Source organism: Nothobranchius furzeri, chromosome 9 (assembly GCF_043380555.1).
Source record: "Nothobranchius furzeri strain GRZ-AD chromosome 9, NfurGRZ-RIMD1, whole genome shotgun sequence".
NCBI classification, from domain to species: domain Eukaryota; kingdom Metazoa; phylum Chordata; class Actinopteri; order Cyprinodontiformes; family Nothobranchiidae; genus Nothobranchius; species Nothobranchius furzeri.
Window position 1 is genome coordinate 61,895,854 of NC_091749.1, and position 21,352 is coordinate 61,917,205.

Sequence of the window (21,352 nt, forward strand, 5' to 3'; positions counted from 1 at the left end):
AATTGTGCAATTAGTGACACAATAACGTAAAGACTGTTAGTTTCAATGTTACTGCCAATAACCGCCACAGTATGTTTTATTTTGAAATATCTACAGGAAGCACTAATAAGTTATGTCTTGTTCAGATTTATGAGCTTTAACAACTTGTGTCCACTAGAGGGCGGAAAAAAATCCATATTCTCAAAAGCCAGAAACTGAAGGATTGAGTTCTCGTGCTTTCATCCAGTTGACATAAATAAAACAGATATATAGACAGTACATGTCCATCAATCAAATCAAATGAAAGATTACAAGTAATTAAATTAAAAGTTTATTTAGACACAATACAGTAAAAATATATTGTCTTACTGGTTACTTTTATTTTATTTATTTGAGTTGTTCACACATTAATTTATTAAACGTAAAATCCCTGTAAGTCTAGCGTGGATTCAGTTCAGCCCTTTGGCCGCCAGAGGGCGTATGATCGGAAATGTACGTTGAGCTGAAGGTTAATGTCATAGCTCATCGATTTAATCTTGTTAAACAGATAATTTAAATAGATGTAAAGAGTTTTAGTAGTTAAGGTATAAGTGAAAACATTTTAGCTTCCCGTCATACTGACTATGCAGGTGACGATATTTTAAAATGAGTAATTTTTCAGTGGTATGTTCCATTTTGGAGTAATTTACAGGAAGCACTAATACGTTCCGTCTTGTTTAGATTTATGAATGCTGTAGTAACAGTACCTTGGTAACACCCTTCCTCAATAGGAGTCATAACGTGAAAAGATTTAACGTGCAAAACAATCATTTTAACTTTTAAGCACATGCAAAACTCTAGTATTGTACGAGTTTTTCTGCTGTGACTGGCTGAAAAGTTTACAGGTTCTCACGTGCGTGCGTGGGTTTAATCCGGGTCTTCTGAGTTCATCCCACAGTCCAATAAACGCGCATGTCAATAAACTCGGTGGGTCAAATGCATGGTTGCACGTATTTGTGTTGCACAAACATTCTCGTAAAATAACCACAGAGTTGAGTTTCGTCACATAAAACAGATCAAGCGTGATGACAAAAAAAAAAAAAAAACGGCAATAAACTGGAATTCCTGGCAGTGATTTTGCTTGTTAAACAAGTCCGTCTTCCTTTACATCCTTAAATCGGCAATCGTTCACTTTTCCAGTGGCCAGTCAGGAAAACCAAACAATCCCCGAGCAGATGGAGACACCTGAAAGAGTTTTGAGAAGCGGCGTTAGTGAGGCTGGACAAAAATAGTTTTTTATTAGAATAAAAACGAATTTAACTATGTAGTTGTTAAAAATCAGATTATTACAGTTTATTGTACATATTGCTTTGCATTGTAGCAGCAGCAGCAACAGCAACAACAATAAAATTGAAAGTTATGTCTTAAGTTAATAACTTATTTATGATTAGGCCTATCGTATTCCAAATCGATTATTTGGTTAGGGTTAGAATTGTATTACAATTTGCAACTCTCAAAGGCCTATTAGCATCCAGATAGATCCTATCTAATACAAAAGCTCCTAAAATAACACGCAAAATATTATTTTTATTTTATATACATTTATTCTCTAAAAGCACACAAAGCTAAACATTAATAGCTAATAGAAAGGGATAATTACAAACTGATTACTAGTCGCGCGCTCCTGCTCGGATCCCCCCGGGCGGAGTTGTGGCCGGTAGGCGGCGACAGAGAGCTCTCTTTCCGTAAAAACAACATCTCACCTTCTTTCTTCAGTCCAAGTGCTGGAACACGTTTGAGTGACCATGGAGTACGTTTGCTGTTATGTAGTTCAGCGTTAATACGCCGTGAATAGTTGGAGAGGGGGGGCTTTCGTGAGGAAACGAGAAGCCAGACCCGAGCCATGGCTTCGCGGGAGGACGGAGAGCCCTCACACGGAAAAACAAGGCACCACGACGGAGCTGGAAGTGTAAACAGCTCAGAGGGCTTCAGGAACGGCTATGTCAAGAGCTGCGTCACCCCCCTGAAACAGGACCATCAGAGAGGATTTTTATTCGGCGTGTGCCGGTTTTGCAACGAAGACGTCCTCAATTCCAAAGTGTTAAAGGTCTCTGCCCTATACGTGGGCGCCTTTGTTGTTTTCGCGGTGTCTTTTCTCATTTCCAGGAGCTTGCAAAGTGACTCGCCATGGGATTTGCGGACTTTTCTGTCGGGCTTCTCCCAGTCCGTGAGCCCTCTGTTCAGCATAGGATGCGCTTTCTTCTTTCTGACGTTTTACCTGAGGAGGAAGAAGAAGCAGAGCAGCAAGTCGTGGCTCCTGTCACTGCCAGCATCGTGCTACCTCGGGGATTTTCTGGTTTTGCGGTTCCTGCAGTGGGGAGAGGACCAGCACCAGATGCAAATGGTGGGCAGGTTGTTATTCGTGTTGGGATGTGTGGGTCTGCTCACGCTGATCCCCACGCTGAAACTCAAACACAGCGTGCTCGTGCTGGTTTTCGCCAGCCTCGTGTGGCTGGTGTCCCTCACAAGTTTGAGCGGTCTGCCCGCACTGCTCAGACCGCTCTTCGCCTGCTTTGCGGGGGTTTCTGGCTCCCTGTTCGGGATCTGCTTTGACCGCAACTACCAGACGAGGGAAGCACCGAGCGGGGTTTCCAGCACGGAGGATAAGGTGCCTGTGATCAGACCGAGGAGACGCTCCAGTTGCGTTTCACTCGGGGAAACATCGACCAGCTATTATGGCAGTTGTAAAATGCCCCGGAGACCTTCATTGCCCTGCATATCTAGAGAGCAGGTAGGTCATCCTCCTCCCCGAACCCCTGCAGGACCACGTCTGCTGCTGTTGATGCAAAAATAGGCCCAGATAATCCGCAGCTGCACACGTGCATGCGTGGAAAGCACCCAATGTCATTTCAAAAGCAGGCCAAACTGTAACCCCAGAAAAAGTTGTCTCAACACCATCAAACTATAAATATTTATAAAAAGTTAGAAATAAAAATCTTAGCACACAAGTTAAGGAACGTGTCTGTCACTAGGTGCAACTTTGTTGTTATTAATAAGGTTTTCTACATTCTAAACAAGGGTTTTGCTCCAATTTAAACAAAAATAAAACAGAGTTAATAAGTGTGACCAACATGGTATAAAATATTTTAGAAGAAAAAAGTGCCAGTGATGTTCCAGATGCACCAATTTAGGTTTTCAGGGCCGATTTCCAATTTTTGTAAATCTGACGGGTTTAATCGTATTTAAGTTTTGAAATTAGATTTTAAAAAAAGTTATTGTGACTTTGAAGTCAGTTGTTGCTAGTTTGAATTAGCATTTGGTTCATAAACCAAAAAAAGTCTTATCCAGAGTTTCAGAATGGTTGAGGACCAATTCGTTTTTGTGAACATCTCTACATTGCCCCCAGTTGCTTTTTCATAGAAAAGCTTAATTTTATTTTTCCAATGGGCTTTTGATATACACTTTTAAAATTGTGTGTTAATACTTTGACCAATATGAGACCTGTTTTTGAGTACTAAAATGAAATGGAAAACCCAATACAGTTACTTTTATAAAACAAACGTGGCCCACAAAGATGTTTGGTGTCCTTCAAAGGTCTGAGCATCTTCAGCCTGGGGTATCTGGTTAATAGGGATGCACGTTATATTAGCATCAATATCAGTATTGGAGTTATTTTTAGGGATGGACAATATATTGGCATCAATATCGGTATCGACCGATGTTAGTCATTTTTTAACATAGCGGTATTGGTTCGATAAATAAAACTGGGCAAGTATTAACAACCGATATTTTTTCCTTGTCTCCATTTGTTTATCTGTTTCAGAGTGTGACTGATGTGTATTAGTTTAGTCATGTGATAGTGATTGTAATAATTTCAGAAGCCTAAATGTGTGTGGTAGGGCTGGGCAAAAATAGAAAATTTATCGTTATCAAAATTTCTGACTCTTCTCGAGATAATTTTTCCCATGTCAACAAATTTGATAATAAAAAAAGAAACAATGTGTGTAGGTTGGCAACGTTCATGTCCCTTTAAGAAACTGTACCACCTTGAGTTACGTAAAAATGTGACTCATCGTAATACATGTGACAGCCCCATCTAGTGGACACCATTTGTTTCTGTAGTTTTCGTCCATTTATCATTATCGAGGTGAAATCCTCACTATATCGTGGTATTGATTTTAGGCCATATCGCCCAGCCCTAGTGTGTGTACATAATAACGTAACTTCAGCTTTAATAATTTTCATTTTATACAAAGTCTGCTGATTTTAGAAGCATTAATGTCAGTATATCAGTATCTGCAAATATCGGTTATCGGCCAAAACAACGATTTTAATATCGGTATCGGCCCAAAAATTTCATATCGGTGCCTCACTACTTATTTTTTTAACATATTGGTATTGGTCCAATTGGTAAAACTGGACTAATATTAACAACTGATATTTTATCCATCTTGTTTCAGTTTGTGTATCTGTTTCAGAGGGTGGCAGGGTGATGATGTGTGTTCAGCTGTGATAGTGACGGTAATCATCTCAGATATGTAAATGTGTGTGGTTTATGAATGTATTAACACACACACACATATAAAATCTAGTTTGCACATTATAGAAATAAAGCAAGACATTCAAAACTTCAGCTTGGATGATTTTCAGTCTATAAAAAATTGCTGATTTCAGAAGCATAAATAGCATGTGTATATCGGTATCGGCAAATATCGGTTACTGTGCATAACAGCGTCATTAATATCAGTATTGGCCCAGAATTTCATGTCGGTGCATCCCTAGTTAAATACAAAAATCTATAATCTTTACATGTGTACATCTGTAAGAAAATAACATGTAGCGTATTGGATGTGGCCACATATTTGTTAAATAATCAATAAGACGTGATATTCCATATAAATACGAATTATCAATCTGATTGGTCTTTGAATATTTGATTTAATATTACTATTAAAACTCCACTAGTCCAAGTTTAGACATCCGCTTTTTTGTTTTGTTGTCATAAACCTATTTAAAACAAAAACTCTGACTTGTCATTCTTTGTACGGTTGGATGAGATCTAAATGCAAGCAGGGTCTCATTGATTATGTCTTGTAAGAAGTGTGTATGGCAGATAATCAGTGAGCCGGCAGGGCCCGTCTACATCCTGTTAGCGGAATAGCAACACAACACCACAGAACAGCCAGTGATGTGGCCTCCAGCTGAGTGCAGCGGTCGACAACACCAAAGTGATAGTGATCAGTCGCAACGGTCCACAACAGAGCACGCATTTTCATCTCTGCTGTGTAACAGAAACGTGTACACACGGCGCAACAATGGATGCAGTAACTACGTCCGTAATCCAACCAGGATGCTGCAGTGTGGCACTTTTTTCAACTTTCTGTGAATCTGGAAGGTGCACATTTGTTGTATGCGATATGTTTTGGCCTAAAAGCTCACAGCACACAAGCTCCTGCCCTCATGTATGTGGAGACATTACAGTCAAAAACGCTATTCTGCAGTGGATGCCAGGCCAGCAGGTCATGCACTTTGTTTTTATGCCCTTCTAGTGAAATGATAAGAGAACTAAAAATATGCATTAGGTGGTCTCGGTGGCACGGTTTCCTGCAGCTGTTTTGATTTTTTGTGAAGTTAGCACTTACGTATTATTAGCATCAAACAGACCATAGAAGTGAAATTATAGGAAAGTTTAAAGAATTTTTAATGAGCTTGACCTTTTTCAACTACAATTGTTAACTGTTTGATCTAAGAGATGCAAGACTGCAATCGTAGAATTTGTGTTAAAATTAAAAGCATTTTTAAGTCGTCGTTTTTTTTGTAACTTTAGTGCCGAAGCCCCCCCCCCCCAACCCTGCACGTGTTACTCTGCCAGCGTCTTAGGTATTTAAAGCATGTACTTCTCAGACGTTCCTACACTTGATCATTTAAAGCAGATAGTTGAAACAAGACTTAACAAATCGTGCGGTTTTGTCAGTAATCCAAACAATCCGGCTTTCGAGCTGTTGATGAGCACCAACACTTTGACACTTTCCTGCCTTTTCTTCTGGTTAAAGTTCACTCAACTTTTCAACTATTAGTAAAAAATGTGTTTGTGTGCAAATTCTTCAAAATTTGACATTAATTACCCGTTTATGAATGAGGGCATTTTCAGATACGTATTAGCAGTGTGACGTTGTAACTTTATACCAAAAGTATGAAGAAAAAGTCACAGATGATTCAGTGTTGCAAGAAGTTTTGAATCCGAGCTCAAATGTTGGTCATTTCCTGTTCAATAAAAAGATAAATAAAAAAATATAGCAAGAAAAGACGAAAACCAAACCTGAGCATGACAGCATATTGGCTACTTTCGCAACGTTTTGTTACATTGTTTGATTTAGTGGGAGTTTTAAATGAAAATGGACAGATTTTGTGTCAGAGGCAGGCGAAGGAAGCCACAAAGAGACAATTTGAAAGGAGTCACTCAGGGTTCACTGGTGATGTCGAACATGTTCTTCATCTTCGCACATGTTTTGCACACAAAACAGCCCCCCCCCCCCTCCTATTTTCCCAGTTTGACAGGGTCACTGGTTTCTGTCTTTCACTTACAAAAACAGGGGAATTGTTTTGTTAGCAGCAGCAGCACATTTTTTCTTTCTTTTTAGCAAGAGTTCATCAAGTGATTGTTTTGGATTTATGACCATATTTACACAACAGAACATGGATGTTTACTTCAGAATAACATAAATATAGAAAAAATGTTGCTTTTTAAACAACTAAAGCATAATACATAAAATCTGTGTCACATATTCCAGACTACCCCTGTTTTTTTGACCTTTTTTACCTTTTTGGTTTTGTTGAGTAGTTTATTTAAAGGGACAACAACAAATGGACTTTTATTCCTCGTGTACTTACATACTTTAAGTTGTAAATTGGATTTAGGCAGAAGCCTTTAAAGCTGCAATGGCAAAATTGGAAAACAAATGAGCTTAGAAATTTTCTTTGTGCCTCTTAACAACGTTCTAACATAGTTTAGCTATAAATATATTGTGGAGATAAAAAAACTGAAAAAAATAATTAATTGGTTCTCTCGCATTTGTCTAAAAACTTCCACTAATAATAATAATAAGACGATCTTTTACATAGCACCCCTCAAGATAAAAACCATGAGGCGCTTCACAAAAAAAAAAAAAAAAAAAGTATAAAAATTTTTCTAAAATGATTAAAAATATGTTTAAAAGGAGAAAAGAACAAAAAAAAAAGGTAAGACGTTCCTGGGTCCTACATTCATTACGCACTCACGCATTTAGCAGAAGAACACCACTGGTGTGAGAGGTTCACGGCTCGGTAATATCAAAGAAGGAGAAACAGCTGGCTGCTACCTCTTCAAATGTAGGACAAACTACCAGAGTCCCAAAAAGAAAAGCATCATTTGAATTCACGGACAACAAAAGATGTTTGGACGTTGAAAATGGTGACTGGTGTTTCGCACAATCTTCCACTGGCAACACAAGTGTCCAGTTTTGGCAGAAGTGTCTCAGGCAATCTGCTCGAGGGGAGGGGTGAGTGTTCCGTTTGCATTCAAAACCCAGATTCGTTATAACAGCTTTAGCACAGCTCTGTTGTTGGGTAGCTTTCGTATCCTTGCAACAGTGGGCAAATCTTAACCTTCTTTTCCGAGGAAGTTTATGTTTGTGTTTACAAAATGTTTAGCACATTATATGTTTTATTAAAAGTGACGAGCCGTTAGATTATTCATAGCTAAGATCTGTAGTTATTTTTGTCTGACGGCACCATCTAGTGGCTGACAAATGTATTGCACCGTAAGACATTCTCATCACTTCCGTATATACGATTAAAAGTAACGCTTCTTATTTGTGAACGTGCAGTTATAACTGGCAAAGAGAGGTTTTTCTTTTTAAAGACTTACTTGTCCACGAGCAAGGTCGTTAACTCTGCATTGGTCTAGGAACGTCCTCAAACACCTGTGCACATTTATGGGCCATTCCCATCTGTACCGGGTCGGCCCGGGCCGGGTAGCCCCAGTCGGCCCCAGCCTGGCCCGGTTGATTCCACACATCCTTGTCTTAAGCCCATGTGGGCTGATTCTACCCACCAATCAGAGGCTTGCTCTAATGGAAGGTGTGAATTTGCTGTCAGCAGTGGGTGTGTTGGCCCTGGTCGGCCTGAAGCAGACCCCCTCGAGAAGAGGGCTGAGAATGAGCCTTGGTTGGCCCGGAAAAACACCAGGCCACCCAGATATGTAAACAACCTACGCTACCCGGCCCGGGCCGACCCGGTACAGATGGGAATGGCCCATTAGTGATCGACGCTTGTAAGTAAGTGGATGTCTAACGCTATTGGTTAATGCCGAACAGCAGTCAGGTCAAAGTGCACGGGGCTCATCAGGACAGTTTAAAGAGAGGTATTGCATACACTGTATCGCAGTACAGGAAAACTATCACTTTTATGGATTTCTTAAAAAGCATGCATAAATTCAAAAAAGGAGGAAAACTCCAGATTTTACCTTTAAGCAAACCTAAAGCCAGCATCACCCCACACTGCATTTTGACTCACATGGAAAAGTAGCTACAGGCTATCCCAAAAGTTGCTAGCAATCGCTAGTGCGTGGGTTCTACAGCTATAATAAACAAACAACAAAAAGGTAGCTGTTTTTCTGATGTTTATTCTTGCTGAGGAAATGTTTAATAATAACTTTGACTTCTACTCAATCACATATCACACAACTAGTGGAGTTAACATTAAATATATTTTTAAAATGAAGGTTTAATAACTGGGAGTGGGCATGAAGGCAGTGTAGGTGTGTTCTGCTTTACAGTCAAGTTTGCATGAATAACATAAATTCACATTCGCAGTAGAGCTATTGATCTTTAGACTCTTCAGTTCAACGCATGACACATGGAGTTTTGTGATAAATACTCTAATGAATAAAGCTTAGGTAGACATACCTGCGTCAGTGGTGGAAAAGAGCTTTACTTAAAAAAACATGAAGAACAAAAAGAAATGTTTATAGTTTTGTGCAACATCATACCACCATAGCAGGTCAAGCATGCTGTTTTTAAGTGAAACACGCCACCTATGGATGGTCTGTCTCATAATAAACACCATTTTTACTCACAAGACTTTATCGCACTACAAAAATAGACAAGGGTGTTGTACATTTAAAAAACGACTTTTTGTCTACGGTACACACAGTGAGTGAGTGAAGGGGAAATCAGATGATTCCATCCACTATAACACCAGTGTAACTTGTTTGTTATGAAAAGTGTCAACTTGCGACATCAGTTATTTATCAACATGACGTATTCATATTTGTCATTATCCAAGCACGGGTCAGGGTACGGTAGATGCTTTATTTTATTTTGTCCACAATACACTGACCAACCTTTGACTTGGCCTTTATAACTGAAATCATAGTCCATTTATTAATTATTTTGATATCTTTCTTCTCAAAATTATTTCTTATATTGGTCTTACAAATTAACTTAACATATGCATTTGAATCATTTCTGTGTTCGCTATTATTGTATGAGGTTGTTGATGTAGGGTCATGTTAGCAATACATTCATACAGTTATTCACAGTAGGTTGAAAAATGGACAAAAAACAACATTTATTTATTTTCACTAATAAATCCTGCTTTTGCCAGACTGTAGTCGTAAGTAGGGCTGGGCAATAAATCGAAAATTTCTGATTCTTAACGAGACAATTTTTCCTGTGTCAGTACATTTGATAATAAAAAAACGAAAATATGTATGTAGGTTGACAACTTTCACGTCCCTTTAAGAAGCTGTACCACCTTGAGTCACGTAGAATGTGTCTCAACATAATACACGTGACAGCCCCATCTAGTGGACATCTTTTGTTTCTGCGCATACCAGTAGTTATCGTCCCTTAATCGTTATTGAGGTGAAATCCTCAATATATCGTGGTATTAATTTTTGACCATATTGCCCAGCCCTAGTCATAAGTCTCTTTCATAAAAAATGCTGCTAATTTGCCGCTAAGCTGAGGCGGCATCAGGGAGCCTTTGTCAATCATAAGTAGTCAGACCATGACGGTAAAGCGGCGCGATCATGTGCTGTATAAAAGGTAGTTAGGAGGCCGTCTCTTTGCTTTCACAGGCTTCCTTTTAGCTTGGACAAAATTTGCTTTTTATTATGATTGAAGTCACGCTCCTAAAGGTGTCTAGCCTTCACAGTTCTCACGAACTGTCTGGTGATCTGTGCTCCCGCTCTAACGGAGAGAAACTCCCAGAGCTCTGCATCGCTCCAGTTTATCATCTCAGCTGATTCTGTTTACAGAAGCGAAACTTAAAGCCCGTTTACTGAACTCGGCATTGATTACCCCCCTCTGTTGCGCCAAGCCATAATCTTTCTTCACAAGTCAGATGTTGTGGCAATATATTAGTACCAAGCTTGGCAGCCATAAAGTTGCTGCATCGCCATGTCGCCACGACGCTTTCATAAGAACACACCATAGTGGCAGTTTTGTGCTGATTTGCCAGCATGTTGTGTCTTATATTCTTCTTCTTTAAATTAGGTCCGCAGTAATCAGAAGCAAGCCGAGGAGCTGGAACCAAATACGTTAACTGGATTGCTGCTGTGTTGGAGACAGCTGACTGGGCTCTGTACAGTCGTAGTGCTTCTAGTTCCCTCTGTGAAGGCAAGAAATAAACACGGCCATTCCGCTGAAAGTTAGCAGTTCACTGTTTCCTTCAGAGACTTATAAAGGCAAATGTATTGCCTGACAAAAAAGGTGACATGTTGATTTTGTTTTTTTTAAGTATCATTACAAATCCTGGGCTGCACAATGGTGCAGTGGTGCAGTGGTTAGCGCTGTTGCCTTGCAGCAACAAAGTCCTGGGTTCAAATGCCAATCTGGGGTCTTTCTACATTAAGTTTGCATGTTCTCCCTGTGCATGCGTGAGTTCTCTCCGGATACTTCCTCCCACAGTCCAAAAACATGTTGGGTTCATTGGTCTCTCTAAATTGTCCTTAAGTATGAGTGTGTGTGCTTGGTGGTTTGTCCTTTGTTGCCCTGCGATGGACTGGTAACCCCCGGGAGGATAAGCGGGTAAAGAAAATGGATGGATGGATTATAAATCTTTTGCTCAAACAGCCATCTTATTTGTTGGTTAAATCACCTTATTTATAATGTAGGAGTGACATAGAAAAGAATAATACTTGTATGCTGGAAGCCTAATGAAGCTTCTCAGTCATCCAGGTCATGGTAATTCAAGTGTTCAAATGAAGGCAACTGGACTCCTTTGGTTTCTTCAGGCCATTTTAGAAAACACACCATGCTGGCAAAACAGCATAATACTGCCACCACGGTGTGTCTTATGAATGTGGCATGGCGGTATGGTGATGCGGGTATTTTGCGGAATTCGTGATGGCGCGCTTGGTAGTAAAATTGTCGCAACGCCGGACTTGTGAATGCATATTGCACCTTGGCGCAACAGAGGGTGGTGTCATGATCACGCATGGACATAATTTTGGGGGGGACATGTTCCCCTGTCCCCCTACTTTTTCCAAAGTCAAGTTTTGACCCCTGCACTTTTTACCATCCAAATACAATATTACCCTATATTAAATTGACACTGATTGAGCTCTAGGACCAAGCAGAAAACAACAGTTTGTGTTGAAGCCTGTTTCCCATTAGAACATGCTTTACCCCCCCCCACCCCCACCCCCCCACCCCACCCGTGTGTCCCCCACTTCTAAAGTGAAAATTACGTCCATGTGATCACGTGAGGTGTTACTGCAGAGCCCTGGCCAACAACTATATTGAAAATGAAGGTAAACGGGAATGAGTGTAGCTTTTTGAACAGAATCAGCTGGTAAACTGGGGCAGAGCAGAGTTCTGGGAGCTTCTCTCCGTTAGCGCTGGAGCTCAGATCACCTGACCATTTGCAGGGAATGTGGAAGACAGACAATTTTAGGTGCGACTTGGGAAAAAACTTAATGATTGCAATAACAAACAAGTTATGCCCAAGTTAGTTAGTTGGTTTTATTTCAAACAAAGAAAACATACATAAATTTTAAAAAACAGAATATATATAATCATCATCCCTTTTTTCTTCTCTGTCTGAGAAGAAGAAAATGGAAGTCTGTGACTGCACAGAGATCGCCCCCTTTATACTGCCATTGCATAATTTGTAAAAAGAACACGATTGCGCCACATTACCGCCACGGTCTGATCACTTATCAACGACCTAAGGCTCCCTAATGCCAGCTCAGCGTTATGGGAAATTGATGGCATTGCTTTATGAAATTAAGCTTTGAAGAGGTGTTGCTTCTCATCCAAGGAGCTTTGTCAATTCTGACTGGAATATGTAAGAGTCAAGCTTGTAAACTGTAACTCTGTTGTTTCTTAACAAGCTGAAACTGCCCATGAATACCCCTCCTCCCTACCCCAGATGAGTCAGTGAGGTCGTTAGGACCTGTTGTGTGTGAATGTTTTTTTTATTAGATGCAGGAGGTTGTGACTAGACTGAAACCGTTTTGGAATTAGAAGAAGAAGAAGAAAGTATCATTTCTATAGCGCCTCTCAAGATAGAAATCACGAGGCGCTTCACAAAAACAAAAATGTAAAAATATAAAAAAGCATTTAGAAAATGTTTAAAAATGTATTTAAAATGAGCAAAAATAGGCAATTGTGATTAAAAATGTTAAGAAAGAGAGAGTGAACAGGAGAGAGGGAAATCAGTGGATCCTGAGGAAGGTGGAATAGGTGGGGAGACTAGAATGAAGAGAGAGTGGTGAAGAAGGTCATACAAAAGCCAGCTTGAACAAGTGAGTCTTCAGCTGCTTTTTAAAGGAGACTACTGAGTCCACTGATCTCAGGCTCAGGGGGAGAGAGTTCCAGAGTCTGGGGGCCACAGCAGCAAATGATCTGTCACCTTTGGTCTTTAGCCTGGTGCTGCACAACCAGTAGGCTTTGATCACTGGACCTCAGGGACCTGCTGGGGGTGTAGGGAATAAGAAGATCACCAATGTAAGACGGTGCTTGTCCATGTAAGGCCCTATAGACCAGAACCAGGATCTTGAAATAAACCCTGAAGTTGACTGGCAGCCAGTGAAGCTGGAGGAGAAGCGGGGTGATGTGGTAGGTTTAGATAGGGTTGGACGATATAGAAAAAAGTATATCAATACAATTTTTTTATATTGATCGATATAGATAATTATAAAAAAATATTTTTAAAAATCGTTGGAAAATATATTTTACGTGCAGCCCTGGCCATTTTATTTTTGGTGTTTTTATTTTTTCACCACCTCGCTGCCTCATGCTCTGTTTTGGTTTGAGAGGAGAAGGCCTGGTGACATTGTGTGCTCGAGTCTGTGGTTTTGATAGGTTAGGAGTAAGTAGTGAGTCTAGTATGCTGCTACCTGATTGGTTATAATGAAAAAAGGAAACTTTTTAATCAAAGTTTTATTGACCCATTTTTTGTTTCCTATTGCACCACATGTCTATCGATAGATATATTGAACTATTGAATTATCGTCCAGCCCTAGGTTTAGAGCTGCATTATAGGGGCTGGAAAGTTGAAACCTGAGGCCTCCTCCTCTGTTTAATGTCGGTCTTTCCCGTTTGACATAGATGGGGTCCTTTATTCCTCTCTTAAACCATATTTTTTCTCTGTCCAAAAAGTGTACACCGTCATCTTCAAAATAAATCTTGTTTTTTTAATGAAGAGATTAAAGCGCAATAAAAACCCCTTAATTATATTCTGTTAAATGCAGTATTTAAAGAGAAATGAGCCGTTGCGGCTGTACGTAGAACTCCTGGTAAAATGTTATTGCATAATATATCATTGTTAAAGAAAAATAAATAACAAAAAAGTTCTAAATGAGACATGTACCTCTAATTAAGACATAATTCATGTTTACAAGTACAGCACTTTTTCCTGCTGAAAAGGGTCAACAAAGCCAATGTTATAAAGAAATGTTACAAGTTTGAAAAAGACGGAAACACTAAAATATGGAATAGAAAGTTCCTGAAGAAAATTTGATGCCTGCCAGGTTATGCATACAGTCCAACATCACTTTTTCTGCAGGGTTTCCAGACACAGTACAGATATGGTTGTAGATAGACCACAGTCAAATGCAGGAAGCATAACGAGGCAGCAGGATGAGTTTGCAAAGCATATGCAAATATTAATATGAATGAGAGGACGGTACATTATATGGCAGGCTTATGTGTAAAATTGAGTAATGGGGAATTTAATAGAGGCTGGCAGTGTCTAGAATGTGTTTGGATCTACCAGGAAACTTTTCCAACTATCTTGTTTTCTTTACAATGCAGGGCTGCACGATATTGGGAAAATCTGCGATATTCGATAACAGTGCTTAATATTGCGATATCGATATTACTCACGATAAATGAACAAATACTAAAGTATGCAGTGTTGATGTCGTCTGGCGTGTGACGTCTGCTCTGGGTTCAAAGCAAACAAAAACTAATGCATGAATTCCATTACAACATAACATTTTTATTGCAAAAATATGCAGCTGCACCTGCTACTGTATTAGCAGCAAAACAACAAACTGCATGCATGCAGTTTCTCAGTGACTTTAAAACATCACCTCCACCATTAAACTTTTTCTGACGCTCCAAATACAGAAAAACATCCCTTACCAGGGTTTTTGAATAAATAAAAAAATCAGAAAGTAATTTTAAATGTTAAATAATAGTTAAAATCACTTAAATGCAACAGCAAATTCTCTCATTGCTACTGAGCATTTTCTCCACTTATGTGGTTATGATACAAGGCTGTTGCTGCTATTGGGACGTGAACTGTGCTGGGCCAAACTAGGAGAATATTAAGATTTTTTGAGGGAAAGAGAAAAACAATCGTCTACCTTTCAGAAGAGGAACTGGCAAAAAACTACATGGAAAATATGTGAAAACATTGGTTTTTAACCCCAAATTGAACAAGTTTACCTAGATCTTAAAAATCAGCTCAGATGATGAAACTGCAACTATGATTCTGATAACAAGCTAACAAATTGAACTAAGATAACCGGCTAGCAGAGCTTCTGACTGACAGTTTATGTGCAGCAGCAAATCAACTATCCTGATTAACAAGGTTATAAAAGCTCATAAATGAAAAATCACTTTGATGTGTGGGGGAACTTTTCCAGGCCCTCTTTAGCAGGGTGGGACTGGGAGGAGAGTGCTGTAGCCTTTTAGCTGGAAGCTAACCGGAGCCTGAGGCTAACATCACCACCCGGTGGAACACTAGCGACATGGAGGTGGGTGGGTTGGTTCACCGGCACGTGTCGGAGTCAGCCCGGTTATTATCAGCTGCTTAACGACACCGAGTGGACTCACGTTCACGTTTGAAAGCAGCGCTGATTCCAGAAACCTCAGCACAAAGTGCGTTCATTAATCTGAGCCAGGCCAGCATGACGAGCAAGGGAAGCGAGCGGCAGCGGAAAGCGGGGGTGGAGCGGAGCGGAGATAGTGGAATTTTGGGGTACGGGTCTACATAGGGGGCAGGCGTATTACGTGAACGGACCCATCTGATTGGCCGCATATCAGAAGGGCTACATTTGATTGGTCAAATAATACTTCCGTGTAAAAAACAGCTGGTTTACAAAAAGTTGACGTAAGACACAGATGGAAATGTTTGAACCAAACATTTATCGCCGTTTTTGACGTGCTTTGCGATGGGCCTATCGCACATCCTGTTATCGCGATGACGATAATTTTTCGATATATTGTGCAGCCCTATTACAATGCAAGAATTTTACAGGAGTTTCATTTTGTTTTATTCTTTGCAAAATGAAATCTGTCAGATTTCAAATAACCTCTTGTGTTTATTCAGGGTGTCCGCGGGGTTTTAAAAAGTATTAAAAAGTGATAAATAAAAATAGTCAAATTTAAGGCCATTAAAAGTGTTAAATTTGGTCACAGAGGTATTATTTTTTCCAAATTAGGTATTAATTTTTTCGGACTATCAGGTGTCGTATTCTGAACATCGACATAGAAATATATTCCGAATGAAATGTTATGAACGATTATAAAAACAAAACAAGCCGATTATGTGCTCCTCCCACTTACGCTGCCCTGAGTTGCAAATGAAGCGCTCCTCACAGTGTTGCCAACTTAGCGACTTTGACGCTATTTCCAACAGCTTTTCAGACCCCCTTCTTGACTTTTTAAATCTTAAAAGTACCTAGCGAACACCTCAGAAACATCTCTGGTAACCCTTAGCTACTTTCTGGATAACTGTCGTCGACGTTTCCTGCAGGTTAGCTAAACACTCCGCCTGCGCTGCGGACCGTTCTTCAGGACATTAGGAAAGGGAATGATAGTCGCTAAAGACAGCTCTCGGAGCCGGCTTCTTGTTGGATTAACCAGAGTGAGTGACACACACACCGTACCTGCGGACTCCTGAGCCGCTAAAAACGGCTAAATGTGCGCGTGCGGCGCGTGCGCGTGCAGCTTGCCCCTGATAGCTGTGAGACCGGGTTGGGGGGTGGGGGTTGCAGCTGTGGTTGTGACAATTATTACATTAACTGATGGACGACTTGTAAATAAATAGTTTATAAATAAGGTAGAAATGAGTTCCTCACGCTGATAACTAATAACTAATCTCTCTGAGGACACGGTGCTAGTGCACGCTCCTAGAGCACGTTGACAGGACTCAATAAATGTTATGCAAAATTTTGTGAACATCAATTTGCATGTATTTGTTATAAATGCCACTGTATAATTCTTGTTGTCAGTATTTGCAAGATATTGGTATTTGGGTCTGTACTGGTTAGACTTAAATGAGTTAAACCAAGGTCTATAGCCCTTGGATCATAAACTATGAGCTATAAGTATGTGGCAGTGTGAGTGTCCTGTCACAGTGTCCCGATAGATTATGCGTCCTGGCTACTTGGCCAAGGGGACGTCTCTTTGGCTGACTGGTTAGAGAGTATGACTCTCACCTGGGAGTCTGGGGATCGAATCCTGCCTGGGCTCTCATTTATCCACCTTGCCACAAGTACATTGGTCTTTTTATACTGGGAATCGGGAGTTATTTTAGTGATCATCTTGCTTCTTGTTTATTTTTGCCCTGATTGTGCCCTGAGCAGTTTTATGACTGAATAAAAACAAAAACAAAAATCTACATGAATTGAAAAATCGTCTTAAAAAATCGAGATCTCAATTTCAGTCACAATAATCGTGATTATTGTTTTTGCCATAATCGAGCAGCCCTACTTTAGCATATCCGGTCACATAATGATGACGTCATATTCAGTGGTCGTTCTGCATCATTTCAGGCCTCGTGGTCAACTGTCTGGACCGCTGAACAGAAGTGCCTGGCTTATTTTCTAAGTAAAATAAATATGTGCAATACGTTGTCAACATCAGTGAGTCTCTAAGTCTATTCTTTTTGTATGTTATATATGTTAAAATATGTGTAAATAGGTCGCTGATTAACACTTGCAATTAAGTGTTGTGATGGTTTTAAAAAAATTCTGAAGGTAGTAAAAAAAGTATTAAAAAGTAGTAAATTTTACTTAAGGATTGCTGTATATACCCTGTTATTTAATTCACATGACCCAATGCTGGTATCACCTGTTCTGAGAGAAAGAACCAAATGAACAAGTGGTAATACATAATCAGGATTTTACATTTAGTCATCGAAGTAGCTCTAAAGGTCAGTGTCTCAGCTTTCTTTGGTCCCGTGTCGTGTTGTTGGATCGGACAGAGACTGCGGAGCGTGTCAGACTGACTGGGATCAATGGTGGGATACCTCATTATAAAGGCTTCAACCCTGCTGTGTAAATTTTTCCACTTGTCATAAGGATAAACATTATTAACACATTTCTAAAAGAAAACACTTAGTTTTGCACATATTCTTTTAGAATAAAATTTAGCAGCAAATATTCAGGCTTGATAAACAGTTTTCCATCCAAAGTTGATCTCCAAGACCCTGTTGTTTAGATAGAGAGAATAAAGCCTTAGCACCAACAAGTATTTGTTTTCATTTTAAGGGCCAACCTACTAGCACGTAATCAGAATGAAGGCATTGGTTTTGTGGCGTTACGCTGTCTGGAGGCAGGCAGGGGTAAATAAAACACTTACTAACCGCCCCAGACTAGGAGAGGAGCAGGCTGAGGGAGAGCGGGGAAAACGCTGGGCAGCTCTCAGCTGTCACGTTAGCTCGCAGCTAAGCCATGTGGAATGATATAACATTGACGTCACGGCCAAGTGACGTACTACAGGGTGATCGCTAAGAAGGGAAAGCAAAAAAAAAAAAAAGGCTTATTAATTGGGTCGCAGAATATAGAGCCAGCCTTGAGCAGGGATGAGGAGAAAAGTCGGAGTGCAAAAGAAAAAGAGGTGAAATAGTTGGAGTTCAAGTCAGAAAACACAGAAAATATCAGGATTATATTATTTTATCCCTTTGATGCATAATGGTCACTACAGTGGACAGGTACTCAAATTTGTTATTTATTTATTTTTTGTTATTAAGCATAGCCGTTGAAGACTTTATTGCATTTGAGCTCCTCCATTTGTACTTCAGTAAGTCAAGCCAACATATTTCATGTTCAGATTGCACACTGTCCACTGACAGTGGACATGCAATAAATTATTTGTAAATTAAATGTTACAAAAAAGATATAAATATGAAATTTGTTTCATTCACACCTAAAGATGACTGAAAAAAATTGTTTAAAAAATCATGGTTGAAGATTTCATAATTCATGCATCAAAGGGTTATTTCAACATTGTGTGTCTGATTTTTTAAATTACATTTCTGTGTTTTAATGAAGGTCAGCAGAATATTAAGGTCTATTTATAAGCACAGTGGTGTGCCAAATACGTATGAACTAGTGTACTAGTTACGTGATGTTTAGCAAATCCTCTCATCACTACAGTGAGGAGGAGAAAAAGTCACTGGAAAACTCATTGAGTGGTTTGCATTAATGCATGATAAAGGTGGGATAGTTTTCCGAGAGGAAATTGTGACAAAATGATATGTTTATACTTTATCCGTTGTTCTCTGCAGGGATAAAACTCCCTAAAAACTTGTTCGTTTGAGATTTTTACTAGAAATAAGCCACCGTCTGAACAGTGTGTAAAACTCGAGACATACACACACTTGTGTGTGTGTGTGTGTGTGTGTTTGTAGATAGATGAGCACTGTTTTATGTTCCAGTCCAGACGATCCTCCACAAGCCTTAGAAGCTTTGAAATAAACACAACTTTGTTTAAAAAATTCTTTTCATCCATCTTTAATTTTAGTTTGTCTAATTTGTTTTATGTGTGTTTTAAAAATATTTATAATTAAGGTAGGTCAGAAAAGTCATTTTTGCATAATTATGGCTTGTCTCGAGTTACTCGCACGCTTTTGCGGAAATAGCCTCAGAAAAATGAAAACAACAGACTTTAATCTAAACACTTATAAATATTTATGTTGGATACAATTTTTTTTTCTAATTTAAGGAACTTCTTGCTGTGTGAGATAAATAACCTCCAAACAAAACAGCTCAAAAGTAAATCCTGTGTTTATTTTCATTTGCACATGTGTTAGTTTAGTCAGTTATTGCTGTTTTTATCAGCAGGAGAATGTCATGTGAAGCTTGCTGCAATTAAAATGTCCTAATTAATCTAAAGTCACCCTGTGCTATTTAAGTTAAGGTCTGCGTACATTTTTTCCCCCATTTAAAAACGCCCGTATGTTGTGTCTAACTTGTGTTATTGGATCCAGATGTCAGCAGCAGCTTCTGCCGGTTTTTGTTCTCTCCCTAGCCGCCCTTTAGCATCAGAACTAGTTTGCATAGGTGCTTTAAATTTTTCATGGTGGCGGCTGAGCCGGGAGAAAGGGTTAATCTGAGTGAGACTCGTGTTTGGCTGACTGCAGAGTGAAACAGGATGCAGCGACTGCATTGTCAGCCTGCTGGTGTGAGTGCAAACAGATGAGGAAATGCTGGAGTGGGTGCTCCAAAACTCAGGTTGCCCTGGAAACGGTTTGCGTCATGATCGCCAGCAATTAGCTTGCAGCTCTTTAGTTTTCATGATAGGTCTAGCCGAGCTTAGCCTAATGACTCTGGTGTCTGAAGAGCCACCTTCAAATGACGGCTTGTGTTATATCAGTTTTTATTTCTGCAAACCAGACATTAAAAGACTGTAACTTGAGGAGTTTTGGTAATAAAATAATAATAATTAATCTTTGCTTTTCTCTATTAAGGCTCAGTACGATGTCCTGGCCTAGTTTCTGCTTTTGTAATTATTTTAGCGTACTTTGTTTTGTTGTGCAGCAGAGTTTTAGGTTAGGGAAGGGGGTGCTCAGCCTTTGCCGTCAGCAAAGTTTGAGCTAATTAGACTTTTCTTCCCTAACGCTATTGTGCCAGATATACCCTGCTCTTTTTTTCCACTATTTAACAAAAACTAAATAAATTTTACGATTAAACACATGTCTAAACCAGCTGAGGGAGATTTTTCTGCTTTATTTGCCTCAGAAGACTTTAAATGACAACACCTAATGCTGCAGGGCAGCTTTTGAGTGTAGGAGGAGGTCGTTGACCCCTCCGTGTGCAGACTGGTCGTCCATTGGTCGAGGGGTGGCCCAGTTCAATTTGCCACGACGTGCACGGTGGTTGAAACACGGCGACGGCGACGTGGAGGATGTAGTAAATTTACCTGCAGTTAAATGAGTGCATACCATAGATTTACTGACTGTTAAAAGTTTCCACATAACTTTATTGAAACGACATAATCTTTCCCCTCAGTTCTCACCAAAACATCGTTAAGCAAACCCCCTTCAAAGTGTTCCCCTCACGTTTTCAACCCCCACCTCCCAAGCCACTCGACTCTCTGTATCTGTCTCACATTCCCTCTGAATTTCTTTCTGTCTCTCTCTCTCTCTGTGCGCCTCTTTTGAAAACGGTGTCAGCAGTGCTGCTTTTACACCAAAAGGCTGTTGCTAAGTGACGGTTGACGTCAGCCACTGCTACAGAGGAGGGCTTGTGTGTGTGTGTTTAGCAGCTGAGGGCAGATCCCACTGAAAAGGGCAAAAACTGTGAAGCACTGTTAGTCACTGCAATGAAAACCCAGAGTGCAACAAACAGGATCGCCGATAACTGGACACAATTTATTCACGGGGACTCGTGGTGCAAAGTAAATCTTTCAAAGCAGAACGATGAGGTTTAGATGCTTTTTTTTTCTGAGAAAATGCTCTTCTCAGCCAATCCCCACCTCCTTTTCTTCACTTTTTCTTTAGGCTGTCACTTTTCTGTCTGACTTTAGCCCTCCATCTGCACTACCCAACCCACACACACACACACACACACACACACACACACACACACACACACACACACACACACACACACACACCTTTAGCTGGCCTAAAACCATCACTCGCTTGTGACAGCAGTATCAAGAACAAA

The 21,352-nt window shown here is 39.9% G+C and overlaps 1 protein-coding gene and 1 long non-coding RNA gene across 3 annotated transcripts in view; one reads left to right on the forward strand and one right to left on the reverse strand.

Moving 5' to 3' along the window:
• Nucleotides 1-297: 297 nt before the first annotated feature.
• LOC139071826 (uncharacterized) lies at nucleotides 298-1,856 on the reverse strand. The gene is made up of 2 exons (XR_011521646.1): nucleotides 1,722-1,856; nucleotides 298-1,203 (listed from the first exon to the last, which is right to left on the reverse strand). It is a non-coding gene; the product is annotated as an uncharacterized lncRNA (long non-coding RNA).
• A 5-nt stretch (nucleotides 1,857-1,861) lies between these two features.
• Nucleotides 1,862-21,352, forward strand: part of pde3b (phosphodiesterase 3B) — an 81,529-nt gene continuing 62,038 nt past the window's right edge. For both annotated transcript variants that reach the window (XM_015953315.3, XM_054732040.2), the window contains exon 1: nucleotides 1,862-2,749. In XM_015953315.3, the coding sequence (XP_015808801.1) occupies nucleotides 1,862-2,749 (888 nt within the window). The remainder of the gene's footprint in view (nucleotides 2,750-21,352) is intronic.